Here is a 16,532-nt window from a genome sequence, read left to right on the forward strand (position 1 = left end):
ATCTCCCCCCCCCCCATTCTCTAACTTCTAAATGTTTATGCTGAAGAATGTTTTATTGAGAAGTGATAATGTGTGGCAAGGGGTGGGGGGGGAGGGGAGAGATGGGTGATGAATGGTCCAAACTATGGGCAAATTCTGGCACCGTTTCACAAGTCCATGTGTGCTAGATGTTTCTCAGTCCCTTGACAGCAATGCTGGTTATTCTACCTTCCGAGTGGAAGGCATTCTCTGTTTTAATCTCTCTCCGTACTAGTTTAACTGAAAAGAAACAAGAAGGGAGATGGAGAGCAATGGACAACTTTTAAGCATAATCCCAAATACCAGTTAAAGTGTTCTCTTAAAAATATCCCAACTAACTTTCCAAAGGGAAATAGGAAACAAGCATTGAAAAGGGATTTAATAGGAAGGCCTTACAAGTTTTGAGATGCAGTGAAAGGTGAGACTGAAAATTTGAATCTTTGGCAGTTTCCAGGGAAGAGCACTGGGGCAACCAAAAGACCTGCACTACTGTTGGGTGGTGCAAGCTGGATGCAAAAATGACAGTGTTAGAAAATTAAAGCAGATATCAAGGGAACAGCAGACCAGGAATGGGTGAGAAATATGCTGTCTTGCCTTGGACTGGTGGGGGCAGGGGGCAGGGGTGCAAGTGGAACATGAGACGTAAGGAGTAAAAAAAAATGCAAGTGCTGGATATCAGAAATTGTGTGGCAATGATCCAAATTCAATGGATCACCCTCTGTAATTTCTGTCACTCGCAAGAGGCTGCAACACACACAAAATGCTGGAGAAACTCAGCAGGCCAGGCAGCATCTATGGAAAAGAGCCCTGCTGAAGGGTCTCGACAGAAACGTCGACTGTTCTCGTTTCCATAGATGCCACCTGGCCTGCTGTGGTCCTCCAGCATTTTCTGTGCGTTGTTTGGGTTCCTAGCATTTGCAGATTTCCTCTTGTTTGTGATGAGATACTTGTGGTGTGTTTTCAACATTTTCTGTTTCACCTTTCCAGCATCTGCAGTTTTTCTTTGCTTGTCACTTTCTGGCCAGTCTGAAGTAACTTAATTTTCTCTCTTCACAGATGTGGCCCGATTTGCTGTGTCTTTCCAGCATTCTGTATTATTGCTGATTTCCATCAAGTGTTGTATTTTGCATCACAATTCCAGTAGGATTTTCTTCTGTCCTTGATTCTCTCACTATTTATATATTCTCCAGACAAATCAGTGGTATTAACAAATCTTCAGCATCCTCTAGACAAAACCTAGCTGGGCTATTTGACATCTTTCGGTCTCCACCCTATTTCTTCCTCTCCTCTTCAAGTTTTCCCTGTTCTGAAGAAATTGTCAACCTGAAATTTTAAATTTGTTTTTCTCTCTCTCTACTTTATTCTCTTGCTTGTTGTGCATTTCCAGCATTCCCTGTTCAGATGAAAAGTGTGTTCTTGTTGGGAAGAATATGGGAATTACTGCACTAGGGAAAGGAGAGATGGAAAACAAGCTGAGGGGTGATGCAAAATCTAAATTAGAGCTTTTATTATTGCACGAAAGGAAAAAAAAAGTCAGGATAAATATCACCTGCTTAGAGACAGAAAAAGGAAAAGGAGGAAATGACAGGAATTAATTACTTTGTGCTTGTCTTCACAGATGAAAATCTGCAAAGCCAGTTGGATATATTAGAAAATCAAAGGTCTAGTGATAATGAGGAATTGAAGAACTAACAATTATTCAAAAAATGGTGCTAGGAAAGTAGATAAATCCCAAGTCTGGATGATTTCCATCTCTGAGATTTGAAGTAGGTAACGTTAGAGATACTGGATGCAATTTCCAGGATTTTGCAGATTCCAGAATTAGTCCTGTAGCTAGGAAGGTAGCAATTTTAAAGAGAGAATGAGAAAAGGGGTATCTACTGACCTGTTAGCCTAACATCATCGGTAAGGGAACTGCTGAAATCGAATATGAAATATGTAATAACAGAACAGCTTATAAAGAGTCACACACACAAAATGCTGCTGGAACGCAGCAGGCTAGGCTGCTGAAGAAGTACAGTCGGCGTTTCGGGCCGAGATCCTTCATCCTGACAAAACATCAACTGGTACTTCTTCCTATAGATGCTGCCTGGCCTGCTGCGTTCCACCAGCATTTTCTGTGTGTTGCTTGAATTCCCAGCAGCTGCAGATTTCCTCATGTTTGCGACCTTACAAAGAGTAATGTGACTGAGAAGAATTTGCATGGATTCACAATGTGTTTGACTCATTTTGACATCTTTGAGGGTGTAACTAGTAGAATATGAAACGTGGAACAAATGGATGTGGTATGTTAGACAGCTTTTTGCCAAAGTTCAACACAGGAAGTTGCTCAACAAGAAATTGTATGTGAGAGGGAGAGCAGGGAAGACGTGGCTAGGTGACTAACAAGGGTTGAGAATTGATGACCAAACAGAAAACAATTCATAGGAATTTTTTTTAGTCTTCGGATTGACAAGTAATGGCTGGTGGGGTAACACGTGGTTCATGGCTCCAGCAATTCATTATCTCTGTCAACAATTTGGCTGAGGAGACCAAATGTCATATTTCCAGCTCCACGTACATTGTTGAATATGCAGGCTCACTGAATTAAATTCTGTCTTTAGACCGTCTCTGTGAACTGCGAATTAGTCTGGTTGCTTTCCCTTCCTTTATTGACTGCAATAACATCAAAATGACCTAGAAACATAGGTTGTGTCGACTCACTCTGTTTTTACCTGGTATCTAATGGTTGGTAGGATATTGGCAGTGTTCTAGGACCAGAAATTGAAGCCAATTAGATAGAAAATGAGTAATACCTTAATGTAACCATTTTTGTTATTGAATAATTTTGAGTTCTTTGATCCTTTCCTTTGTTGTGACATTAATTCATAGACTGTCATTTATGCATTGATAATGTGAAGTAGTGAAAAATGTGTGCTCTGTTAAGTGCAAAGGGAACTCTCTCAGGATTAGTCATGTAAGTGCTGACACCTGCAATCGTTCTTTCAAAGTAAGTCAATGCTAGTAATCCTAAACTATTCCATTCAGTGCTGGGGAAGTATTGCCAGTACTAACTTTTGGGCTGCAAACTTTGAAATATAACACAATGTGTCATATTCTGTCGGGTTTCAGTCAAGTTTTGTTCAAGATTTTGTAATATTTCCTGTAATAATATTAATAATAAAATGCTTTAAACAGAGCCTTGCACTGGCAAAAATATCATTGGGGTTTTAAGCACTTGGTAGAAGTGGTAGGTATGTATGCATGAATGTATGCTTTATTCCTCCCTGTATTTGGAAAGTATTGTTAAGTGAGTTCTTAATTATGCCATATATCCTATATTTGTTATGTCACTGGGCAAATTCTGGCAATTACAAACTAAGTGATAAAATCTAGAATTTTACTTCTGTCATCTTGATTTTGTTTAATTTCATTCCCTTGTTCTTTGCTTTTAAAAAAAAAGTTGGCTCCTGTAATGCTGGTCAGGATCAGTGCTGAAAGAGGACAAAGTTTCAGCTTGCATTGTATGGTGTCTAAAGTTACGGTGAAGGCAGAAAATAGCTAGTTATCCACAGCTCAGTGCATTGTTAGGAGTTCATGCTATCAGTTTGACATTTAGAACAGGACTTGGTGTCTTCATGAATTCCTCTTCGTATTACCAGTGGCTGTTGATCTGCCAGTCTCTAGGCACAGACCGTTTCACAAACCATAACATTTTTGTGAGTGATTGATTTGTATTATGTGTCTCAGCCATCAGAAGAATCTTGGGATGTAGCTTGTATGAACTGTAATACAATCCTTTACGAGGAGTTTGGTTACAGTTCTTCATAGACCTGTTGGCGATACTCAATCTGTTCGGATTTGGGAATGGAGCTTATCTGATACTTTCCAAAAAAACCTTCATTTTCTCTATTCCCATGTTAAATAACACAACACATCTGGTAACACTGTAGGAGCATTGTCCTTGGGTTACTGCAGCAGCTCATATTGCTACAATATTTCCTCAAGGATCTGGTTACTCAAAGGGCAACATGACTGATTAAGAACCATGTTTACTCTGGACTCCAAACTTAAACCTTCTGGATTCAAGAGAGAAAGAGAGTTTTTGTTTTAAATATAATATAACAGTGCAGAATTGCTAAGAATGGTGTTGGTTGATGTGAATTTGTTGCATAATTAATATTTCTGCTTTTAATTATAACACATGCAGTGCATGATACAACATTTTATTACTGGATGGGCGATGTTTCTGGTAGAGGACGTGTGTCATTATTTGCAGAAATACATGAACTTTTTTATATGTGAGAGGACAAATGAGCTAAAGTTTCTTTTTCATATGCTGTGACATGAGTGCTCACATCAAATTGCTTTCCCGATGAAGATCCATTATGTGAGTCAAATGATGAAATATGTATGTGTAAACACAATTAGTTCAGAATTCTAATTGATTCAGGATTGAAATGACCCAAATTAAACTGCTTAAAATCTATATTAACAAAGATAGTTGAAGTCATTTTTTCATGTTTATTCAATTGACAATATTTTCTTAAGATAAGTGATATTAATTCAATTAGCACGCACGCTTCTACATCCCAGTTTCAGTTGTACACTGATGAAATTAAAGAAGGAATAAAATTGATCATATCACAGCAATTTTAACTAATAATTTCAGTCTGTATAAAGTGCTATTATCAAGTTTTCATTGAAATAGCAATTGTTAATCTTTCAAACAATGTGGCTTAGGAAACTTAACTACCACTCTTTTTGAATGGAAACAGTGTAGGAAATGATTGCTGGTATAAGTGGTGTCAGTCCAGTGGATTTTACTGTCATGTACAAATAAATGACTCTATATAGAATTTCAGTGGGTGAAAGAGACAGTCTTTCTAATCCTGAATGGTATCCTTATTTCTTTCTGCAGGTTGTGGAACTTGTATCAAGTGCAATCGGAGACTTAGTTCAAGGTGTATATTACGAAAATTCTGGAATTGATGAGGTAATATTTTTTAGTATTTCTTTTGCAAAGCCATGAATTATTTGAGGAATGCTGTGTATGGGTAGGATATTCAGACTAAATGTTCACACTTCATGTGAACAAAGAGTAAAAGAGAGAACATGCATTAATTAAAAAGCAAAGGACTACCGATACTGGAAATCTAAAATAAAATAAGCTGTTGGAAATACTCAGCAGATTAGGCAACGTCTGTAGAGATAGAAACAGTTAACTTTCCAGTCAATGACCCTTCATCAGAACCAGCATATTCTTAAATTGTAAAGATAGTGGAGGAATGGAGAGAATAATAAGAATGAAAATCAGAATGTAATGCTGGAAATCTGAAAACTAAGCTAGAAATACTGGAAGCATTCAACAGGTCAGGCAGCATCTGTGGAAGCAGAGAATTAAATTTCAGGTCCACAATCTTTATATAATATTTTGATAAAGAAACCTAAAACTTTAACTCTGTTTCTCTTTCTATAGATGTTGCCTGGCCAGCACTTCTGTTTTTATTTCGGAGTAATAGAAGAGTCTGAGATAGGGTGAAATGGCAAGAGATGCCTGTTTGGGGAAGGTGTTGAAGGTTTGTTGATTGCAGTTGATAGATCTGGAGGCAGTGCAAATAGAAAGGGACGAGTGAAGACAAAGGAGAGAAAACTTGCTGAAATATAAGGGAATGCTCAAAATAATCAGCAGAACAGGCACCATCTCTGAAGAGGGGAAACTGGAGCTGATGGTACAGGTTTAATTAGAGCTGCCCGTCATTTTTAATAGCTCTAGCAATAAGATATCAATACTGTGTGATCAGAGTAATAGCAATGTAAATGGTGGATTTATATTTAGGAGGATAACATTTAAGAAGATTCTTTTTGGAATATCACCTCTATTATACTTGTTGGGGCAAAATATGGTGAGAAGAGTCAGTGCAGGAAAGATCATTAAAATTTTTAGGTCAGTGCAGACTTTATTAATTTGTGGGAGAAAAATGCATTTTTAGGATGGCTGGTGTGAGAAAAGGCAATAACATAGAAACATGGAAACATAGAAAATAGGTGCAGGAATAGGCCATTCGGCCCTTCGAGCCTGCACCACCATTCAGTATGATCATGGCTGATCATCCAACTCAGAACCTTGTACCTGCTTTCTCTCCATACCCCCTGATCCCTTTAGCCACAAGGGCCATATCTAACTTCCTCTTAAATATAGCCAATGAACCGGCCTCAACTGTTTCCTGTGGCAGAGAATTCCACAGGTTCACCACACTCTGTGTGAAGAAGTTTTTCCTCATCTCGGTCCTAAAAGGCTTCCCCTTTATCCTTAATCTGTGACCCCTCGTTCTGGACTCCCCCAACATCAGAAACAATCTTCCTGCATCTAGCCTGTCCAATCCCTTTAGAATTTTATACGTTTCAATAAGATCCCCCCTCAATCTTCTAAATTCCAGCGAGTATAAGCCTAGTCGATCCAGTCTTTTTTCATATGGAAGTCCTGCCATCCCAGGAGTCAATCTGGTAAACCTTCTTTGCACTCCCTCTATGGCAAGAATGTCTTTCTACAGATTAGGGGACCAAAACTGCACACAATACTCCAGGTGTGGTCTGACCAAGGCCTTGTACAACTGCAGTAGAACCTCCCTGCTCCTGTACTCGAATCCTCTTGCTATGAATGCCAACATTCATAACATACTGATACAGCGGCTTTAAGAATGGTACATTTGCTCTCATCTACTATGCCTGACCTTGGAGCAATTATTAACAACACTGAAGGACAAAGATGGGCATGCAGCATCTTCCCATGCTGATGTTCTCCCCTTTCTCCTAGGTATAGTTGTTGGGCTTCAGCTAATCATTCCCATTTTTGCTGTACTAAGCACTGCCAGGGTGACAGGAATCTAACAAGATCTTTCTCATATTTCCTACATTTCTGTGATTAACCACATGGTCTGTTGGATGAGTGAGAGAAGAAATATTTGGAAAAAAAATGTGCTTCCCGAGTATATAAACAAAAAGGATGCATTTGCAATGTATAGTATCAGTAGAAATTCTTGCTCTCCCACTGCATCTTTCATCTTAAATATCACAATCAAGATTTTCTAGTTCTATTTGAATACCTGTGCTGTGTTGCTCCAAAATCTCCAGGGCCAACCCTTTGAGCATTAGTGTGAAAGTTTCTCCATACTTGCCATCTTTATAATGTCTGTAAGTAGGATAAATAATTTTCCAATTAAATTCAGTTATGCCATAGCCTGACTACATACTTAGGATCAAATGACCCAGATTTATGGGATGTTAGAATTCATGCAGCCAATTGCCAGAGAATGTTTTTATCGTATTAATTTGGTCTGTTTTCAAATCAGAGTAGGGGTGATCTAAATAAATAAGTTGCTTATGCAGTGTACATTCCTTGACTTGTATTTCACATCATTGTGCCAATTGAGAATTTAGTTTATAATTCATGGATGACTCCAATAAATTATAATTTATGGAAAAACAAAAATAAAAGATCAAATCAGGCTGATGTAGTTATATTACAATGTATACAAGTCCATTGGAAAACTGATCTTGCAGCCTTGGGTGTAGAGGTTTGTAATTTTTAATTTGGTTGTTATTAACCCAAAAGATAATCAAAACTGAGAAGTCTAGCCACAGAGAAAGCAAAATATTGTATGTGCATAATCAAATTAAGCATTGCATATGCTGAGAAAGGGAAAATGTATTTCCCACACCCTTGTGTTCCTCTGGACTTTTGCCCTGGTCAATTCCCACCCGGTTTCACCTGCCCATTATTGACATACCTATCCACCTGGATTTCTTCTCTCTTGGTTCAACTTTCCTATCCCATCCCCTACCAAGATCCATCTGCCCACCATTTGGTTCCACCTCACCTACCAGCCTCTGTCTCAACCTTCTGCAGCCAAACTCCATCTGCCTACATCCTGATTCTACCTCTGCTCTGTCTAACTCCTCTGTTTCACATCTATGCGTTGGCTATCTACAGTCCACGCTGCCTGCCCTGATACAGGGTCTCAACCTGAACCATTGATTATTCCTCTGGCTCTATAGATGCTGCCTTAACCACTGAGTTCTTTCTTCAATGTTTCACTCCAGATTCTAGCACCTCCAATCCCTCATGTCTGCAAAAATATTTTCTATTTTAAAAGTGAGAACAATACCAAGGACTAATATATCAAGGAGCGTGTGCATCAAAGGTGAAAAAAATAATATTTTAGTTGCAGAGCTTTGGTCAATCTTCTTCAGAGTCCTTCATTCAAGCTAATGCCTCAGACCTTAGAAAAAGCACAGACTCACATGATAGGCTTAAGAGGTTAAACAATTTAGGGGTTGATTTTATCCTTTGATACAAGTTGTGAGGTAATTCAACCAATTAGGCTGCAAAATCAGGAATCTACACTAATAGACTGCCTTAGCTGTGCCTGGGGTCTTTGGCTTGTATATTAATTTCTTCCAGGATCTTTGACCTCCCTCTTGATCAATCCTCGTCATATGCCTACATTGGAACAATGAACTACAGTGGGAAAGGGATGTGTCATGCAAAAAATATTGGTTACCAAGCTAAGTATAATATAATGGCTTGACAAGTCCTTAAAAAAAAAGTGTTGATAGAGTTTGATAGAGTTGAAGTTGTTCTCACCTTCCCACTGATCTTGGCAAATTATCAAAGTTCAAAGTGACTTTGTTAACCAAGTGCATATATGTCACCATATACAATCCTGAGACTCATTTTCTTGTGGCCATACTCAATAAATCCATGATAGAGTCAATGAAAGACTACACTAACTTAGGCATTCAGTGTGTAAAAGACAACAAACTGTAAATACAATAATAATAAGTAGTAATAATAATAAGCAATAAATATCAAAAACATGAGATGAAGAGTCCTTGAAAGAGAGTCCATAGGTTGTGGGAACATTTCAAAGATTGGGCAAGAAAAGTTGAGAGAAGTTATCCCCTTTGGTTCAAGAGCCTGGTGGTTGAAGGTTAATAGTTTTTCCTGAACCTGAGGCTCCTGGGCTTTCTTCCTGATGGCAGCAGTGAGAAGAGGGCATTACCCAGGTGGTGGGGGTCCCTGATGATGGATGCTGCTTTCTTGCGACAGTGTTTTGTGTAGATGCACTCGTGCAGAGGGCTTTACCATATTGAACTATTGAACAGCTATTAAAACTAAATATTACATTTAGATCTTTGTGAGCAAACAGCCCACCGTTTGTTCATTTGTCCCTCAAGGCGCCAAGTGAACCTGAATAATTCATGGCCTTGCACCCATCTGATTTGTAAGATGTTCCATGCTGTACTTGCTATTCAAATCTTTTCAATAGACTTTGCTGATTTTCCAGTGTAGAAAGTGTTAGCCAGATTTAATGCTACATAGCTACTACCTAACCACCTGAATATTTGCAGATTTAGTTCATTGATTCTACTCCAGCATTCCATCATGGCAAACTTATTGCCCTTCTCAACCCCATTTTCTTGCCGTCTCCTCATCACCTTTGACGTCCTGATGAATCAAGAACCTATCAACCTCCGCTTTAAATATACTCAATAACTTGGCATCCACAGTTGTCTGTGGAAGTAAAGTCCACAGAACCAGCAAACTCTCATAAAGAAATTCCTCCTCATCTCAGTTCTAAATGGACGTCCGTCTATTCTGAGGTCGTTCTCTCTAGTTCTCGACTCTCCCACTGTAGGAGACATCCTCGCCACATCCACTCCATATAGGCCTGTTAATATTCGATAGGGTTCAATGAGATTACCCCCAACTCCTCCCCCACCCATTCTTCTAAACTCGAGCTGGTACAGGAGCAGAGCCGTCGAACACTCTGCATGGATGAACTCTTTTATTCCTGGAATCATTCTCATGAACGTCCTCTGGATCCTCTCTGATGTCAGTGCATTTTAGATAAGGGACCCAAAGCTGCTCGGAATACACCAAGTGTGGTTTGACCAATGTCTTATTCCATCTTTCATTTATATTTTAGCCCTCTCAAAAAGGAATGCTAGCATTGCATTTGTCTTCTTTACCATCGAACACAGCCTGCAAGTTAACCTTTCGGGAATCGTACACAATGACTCCAAAGTCAGTTTGCACCACTGAGTTTTGAATTTTCTCCCTGATTAGAAAATAGTTTATTGCTTTATTTGGGCTACCAAAGTGCCTGACCATACAGTTCCCTGCACTTTAGTCCATCTGCCATTTCTTTATCCATTCTTCCAAACTATCCAAGTCCTTCTGCAGATTGTCTACTTTCTCAGCAGTACCTTGCCCCTCCACCACTTTTCATTTCATCTACAAATTTGGCCACAAGCCATCAATTCTGTCATCCAAATCATTTGACATATAACACGAAAAGATCAAGTCCCTATACCGACCCTTATGGAACACCACAGGTCACCTTAAGCCAACCAGAAAAGGCCCATTGTATTCCTACTCTTTGCTTCCTGCCAATCAGTCAATCTTCATCCATGATGGTATCTTTCCTGCAATACCATGGGCTCTTGTTAAGCAGCCTCATGTGCTCATGTCGAAGGCTTTCTGAAAATCCAAGTACACAACATCCACTGACTCTCTTTTATCTATCCTACCTGTTATTTCCTCAAGGAATCTCAACAGATTTATCTGGCTAGACTTTCCCTTGAGGAAACCATGCTGGCTTTGGCCTGTTTTATCACGTGCCTCCAAGTACCCTGAAACTTAATCCATTATGATGGACTCCAACAACTTCTCAACCATTGAAGTCAAGATAACTAGCCTATAATTTCCTTACTTCTGTCTCCCTCCCTTCTTAAAGACTGGAGTGCCATTTAAATTTTACAGTCCTCCAGAACTATTCCAGAATCTAGTGATTCTTCAAAGACCACTACTAATGACTCCACAATCTCTTCAGCTACCTCTTTCAGAACCCTGGGGTATAATCCATCTGGTCCAGGTGACCTATCTACAATACCTTCAGAACGTTTTAGTTTCCTAAGCTAGTTAGGAAACATTTTAGTTTCCTTTAGTTTTTAGTTTCTCCTTAATAGCAACTACATTCACTTCTGCCCCCAAACACACTCAAATTTCTAGCATTCTGCTAACATCTTCCACAGTGAAGACTAACGCAAAATATTTATTAAGTTCAACTGTCATTTATTCGTACTTCATTACTACCACTCCTGCATAATTTTCCAGCATCCACTCTATCTTTTAATCTTTCAGTATCTGAAAATCATTTTGGTATCCTCTTGTATATTATTGGCTAGCTTACTTTCATATTGCATCTTTTCTCTCTATGGCTTTTCAGTTACCTTCCGTTGGTTTTTAAAAGCTTCCCAATAATATTTGCTATATTATATGCCCTCTCTTTTCCTTTTATGCTGTCTTTGACTTCCTTATCAGCCATAGTTACCTCATCCTCACTTTAGAATACGTCTTCATCTTTGTGGTGCATCTATCCTGTGCCTTCCAAATTACCCCCAGAAATTTCAGCCATTGCTGTTCTGCCATCGTCCCTGCTAGTGTCCCCTACCAATCAACTTTGGCCAGCTCATTTTATTGTCTCCTTCTCAAACTGCAGTGTGAATTCTATCATGATATGATTGCTGCTTCTTAAAGCTTCATTTACCTTTAGCTCCCTAATCAAATCCGGTTCATATCCTATACCCAATCCAGGATTACCGTTCCTCTCGTGGGCTCAGTCACAAGCTATCTCAAAGATGATCTGCAAATTCTTTCTCTTGTGATTCAGTGCCAATGTGATTTTCCCAGACTACCTGCATATTGAAATCTTCCATGACTATTGTAACATTGCCCTTTTCTGTTCCCCATTGTAATATATTTCCCACATCCTAGCTACTGTTCGAAGGCATGTATGTAACTCCCATAAAAGTCTTATCACCCTTGCAGTTCCTTAGCTCTACTCACAAGGATTCTACATCTTCTGATCCTCTGTCACTTTTTTCTAAGAATATGATCTCTTTTTTTACCAACAGAGCCACCTCATCCCCTCTGCCTACTTACCTGTCCTTTTGATACAATGTGTATAATTGAATGTTAAGCTCCCAACTATGATCTTCTTTCAGCCACAACATTATACCTGTGAATCTAAAACTGCACTGCAAGGTCACCTACTTTATTCTGTATACCGTGTGCATTCAAAGTAACACCTTCAGTCCGGTATTCGTCACCCTTTTTGATTTTGCCTCCATGTTATACCAACTCATCCAACTGACTGCTATTTTGCCTTATCACCTGCCTGTCCTTCCTCACTCTCAGTACACACTGCATCTACTTGTATACCGACTGCCCCATCATTATTTTGATTCTGCATAGAAGAAAAGGTTGGACTTGCTTTCATCAATGCTTTTATGAAAATTGATCTGTCCATTTGCAAGTGAATCGCCAGCAATCATATTTATGCTAATTTCTCAGATGAAAGTAAGTGTAGTTGACAGTGGCCAATCTGAAGGGAATTTCCTTACCTTGTTAGTTTGAGAAGGTGATTGCTTAGATTGCAAATGAACTTTAATGTGGTCCCACTGCTAAGTACTTTTCAAACTGATGCTAGGGGCGTGTGGTTTGGATCTATTGTTCATTCTTGGCCACTTGTTCTTTTGTATGCTGATGTGCTGCAAGCTGGCTCTGAAAGATCTTCCAGTGAGAAGCAGTTAATTGCTGCTGCAACAACTGGTAACAGTTTTTGTTTAAATCCGTCAATACCTATCCACTGAGAAGAGTAGTAATTAAGCTGGCCAGTGGTGAAGTGGCATCTGCATCAGACTTCGAGGCAAGTGGTTCGGGGTTCGAATCCGGCTGGCTCCTTGCATGCTTTCCATTTATGCTGGGTTGAGCGTCAAGTTAGCAACTTGGCCTCGGAAACACAGACAAAAAAAGCTAAAAAAAATGGCAAGGTTGCCACCCAATGCACCGCAGAGCATGGAAATGAACAACAATTATAGATGGTGTATAATTTCCTATATATGAATCAATCAGCAATAATTGAAGCTTTTACCATGTGAACACTGCCAGAGAATGTAGATCTGTATGTAGGCTTTCTCTTTCGTATTGAAATAGTGCAGAAACTAGACTATTGGTCAACATTGAAAACAATGCTTGGGAAAATCACCATTGAATATAATCCTTCACACAGAGGATTTATGTGCTTGCACTTTAACTTGTAATAGTTTCTTTAATATCATGTCACTAATGTCAGGACCAGGCCACTGAATGCAAATTTTGCTCCAGAATATACAGCTGTATTTGTAGGATCATGTTCAACATTCTGAAAGTGACGATTGATGTATTCCCTCTTAGGAGATTCTAACTGAAGACATACCGATAAGTAACTGGGAAAAACAAGCTTTTCTATCCCATGGAGCTTTGCTGGCAAAGTGTTGTCAAGGAGCAATGCAGCTCGCCAAACATGACACTGAAATTCAAGAGATGGCATTTCAGTATGGCAAGCACATGTCTTTAGCCCGCAAGGTAAGCAGCTTTTTACTGTGTAAAGTAACTAAATCAGTCAATTCCTTTCACAAATATAGGACATTTACAGCTACAACAGCCTCAAGTGTGCATCATAGTTGAAGGTCTGGATGTCTAATTATTTTAAGTGCAGATCTGGTTTATTTTAATACTGCCTTAAGTCTGATCTATAAATGCATTGCCGCTGCTGTTTAAATTTCCCCAAATGCTGAACTCTCCCTATAGAAAGCTAGCCAGCCAATAATATTTGTAGAGGAAATTGTATTCAAAAGATTAGTTAAAGTGCAAGGTTGACAGTAAAAGCAGAAGGAGATAAAATCTCTCTCTCTGTATCTATGACAGTTAATTGTTTTTAACATTCCTTTTCCCACACACCACTCCACCCTTCCTTGCCCCTGGGAATGAAAAAGCACATGGTCATTTTAATTCACTATTCCTCTCCTATACAAAAATTAACCTCCTATTATTGGAGATCTAACTCTCAGATTAAAAAAAACAAAATAGCCAGTTAATTTTATTTTGAATACAGTTACTTTTGTGGGGTTATTGTCGGTGCAACCATAATAAACATTTAGTTTAACTTAAAATGACTATGTATTTTTATATTGCTTTTCGTACCCCTTTCAATGCACTTTGTGTTCATGCAGTGTTTTTGAAGTGTTGTACATACAGTATCTGTTGTAACATGGGAAGTGTTTGAACTAGTAGAGTTTTCTGATGTTTGTACTGATATTGGTCCCAGGTTGACCCAATCAGGAGTAGAATTGCAACAGTCCTGTATTTCCTACTCCCTTCCTGTATTTTTCCTATCCTGTTTTTGAGAAATTTGACTCTGGCTAGGCAGAATTTAGTCTCCTGAAGATGTAAGAGTTCTTGACAGATGATATGGTGAATTAACTTTGAGTCTCATAGCAGAGAGACCAGGAATCAAAGCTAATAAAATTAATATAAAATAATAAGTAAAACTGCATGAAGCAGATTGTGTTCAGAATTTGGGGCCTCCCCCCCCCCCCCCCCCGATATTTTGCCATATTGCCACTTTGGTCTTGTGTATTGTAACTGAAGAGCTTAATGATAAAGGTTAGTTCAGTTTATTTGTTATTCTGTTGCTCTGTGGCAACTGCAGGATAATTTTGCTGTAATTTAAGATAGCTGACTTTGGCATTTGCTTTTCAGTGTCAGTCTCTTACTTATAAGCAGCTTTTGAGGGAGCTGTGCCAAATAATGGGTCTTCAGGCAATCTCTCCTATTACCTGAATTTTTTCATTAATTTTATCTGTATTGACAAATACTGGCTAAACTTTCTTAATTAACACAAAAAAATACAGTTGATTTCCAATACCCTCTTTGCTTTTCCGTTTGCCTTGTAATGTCAGATTAACAATTCATTTCATCCCATTATTTTCAATGTAATTTATTTCAGCACATCTATTATATTCTTGTACAACAACTCATGTTGTAATATCTTGTTTTATTTATTTTGCAGTCTTTCTACTTGCCAAATGTTTCAAGGTAAACTAGAAATCAGGTTAAAGAATGAGAAATGTCCACTCTTTTCATTATCTGTATTGATGAACAAACCATTCCCATAATTACATAACTTTCTTTTGTGGTCTGTGTATTTACTGTCATAAATCTGTACAGCGTATATGTGCATGCTGTGGGCCATAGCATCATATGAACTTGTGTTTCTCCCATTATTGATGCAACTTATTCCAATATGAACAGGAATTCTATTTTTGTCTCCCTCAAAGGTTTTTAGGCAAGTTACACAGAGTTTAAGAACAGTTTGCTGTTCATGCTGAGTAGCAGCAACACTTTTTCCAGATAGACTTTCTAAATGGTTACTTGTGATTAAACACAATGTGATGATAGGAATAGCACAAAAAAAAGTGTTATTGTTTGTAATGCTTTAGTAGAAAAGCTGTAGTTTAAAAACTTTCTGTTGACCACTGATTTAGATAATTGGGGTAAGAAGCAAGCGGTTAAACCAAGTCTAATACTGTTAATATAATTAATTAACAACTGGCCACACAAATGCAATTTCCTTGTTTTGTTACATTTAGAAGAAAGATCACCTTGATTGTCAGCAAAATTAGAGTCCTAACCATGCAAGATTTAATTATCTATATATTTCTCAATGCTGAGCTGATTGTAAACCATTGGAGAACTTCCAAATTAATATTGGTGATGTTAAGAACCACACAAGCTGATTCATTAAAATTGTTAATTGGATAACCAGTGATGGTCTAACATTAGAATGTTTGCTTTTACTAGAGGTATTAAGAAGGATCAGCTATAAATAAACAATAGGCTATTCCGGGAAACATGATTGGTTATTTTCTTTAAGAACTCATTATGTCTTATTACTAATAATTGAATAGCTTTATTAATGGAAAGTTGAGCAGAAGGTTAATCTTATTAATCTTTCTGAAAATATATTTTATTTTTTGTAGCTTGTTAGCTAGAGATACTGGCTTGAAAGAAATGGAACAAATCAAATAATGACAGTTCATTCATGGTTTATGTTGTTAAGAAAGAAGATTTATTTTTAACAATGTAACTGGCCTTTGTCTCAGCCATTTTAAGGTGGTATTTCCATCCAGAACAATAGTTTTTAAAAATTGTTCTTCCTCTTTCCTTCCCTTATCGATTTCACATCTACATAAAGCCACTACCTAAAGTTTGAGAAATTGGAAATTCCACTCTGGTATGATTCCCTCTCCCACCTTAGTGTTATTATTGACATACAATGAGGCCTTTCAGCCATGCTGTGCAGAATTCCCCCAATTTAATCCTAGCCTAACCCTGGGACAGTTTATAATGACCAATTAACCTACCAACCAATATGTCTTTTGATTACGAGAGAAATGTGGAGTACCCAGAGGAAACCCATGAGGCCACAGGGAGAACGTACAAACACTTTACTTTGAACCTGGGTCTCTGTTAAGCATTGCGGTAAACCACTACAATAACATGCCGCCCTTATCTACTTACCTGCCCATCACCTCTCTCAGGTGCTCCTCCCCTTCCCTTTCTTCCATGCTCTTCTACCCTCTCC

The 16,532-nt window shown here is 38.4% G+C and overlaps 1 protein-coding gene across 2 annotated transcripts in view; it reads left to right on the forward strand.

The window, feature by feature from the left end:
• pdss2 (prenyl (decaprenyl) diphosphate synthase, subunit 2) overlaps positions 1–16,532 on the forward strand; it is a 221,227-nt gene that overhangs the window by 176,486 nt on the left and 28,209 nt on the right. For both annotated transcript variants that reach the window (XM_059983003.1, XM_059983004.1), the window contains 2 exons: positions 4,919–4,993; positions 13,301–13,471. In XM_059983003.1, coding sequence (XP_059838986.1) covers positions 4,919–4,993; positions 13,301–13,471 — 246 coding nt within the window. The remainder of the gene's footprint in view (positions 1–4,918; positions 4,994–13,300; positions 13,472–16,532) is intronic.

This window comes from Hypanus sabinus, chromosome 10, assembly GCF_030144855.1.
Source record: "Hypanus sabinus isolate sHypSab1 chromosome 10, sHypSab1.hap1, whole genome shotgun sequence".
NCBI classification, from domain to species: Eukaryota; Metazoa; Chordata; class Chondrichthyes; order Myliobatiformes; family Dasyatidae; genus Hypanus; species Hypanus sabinus.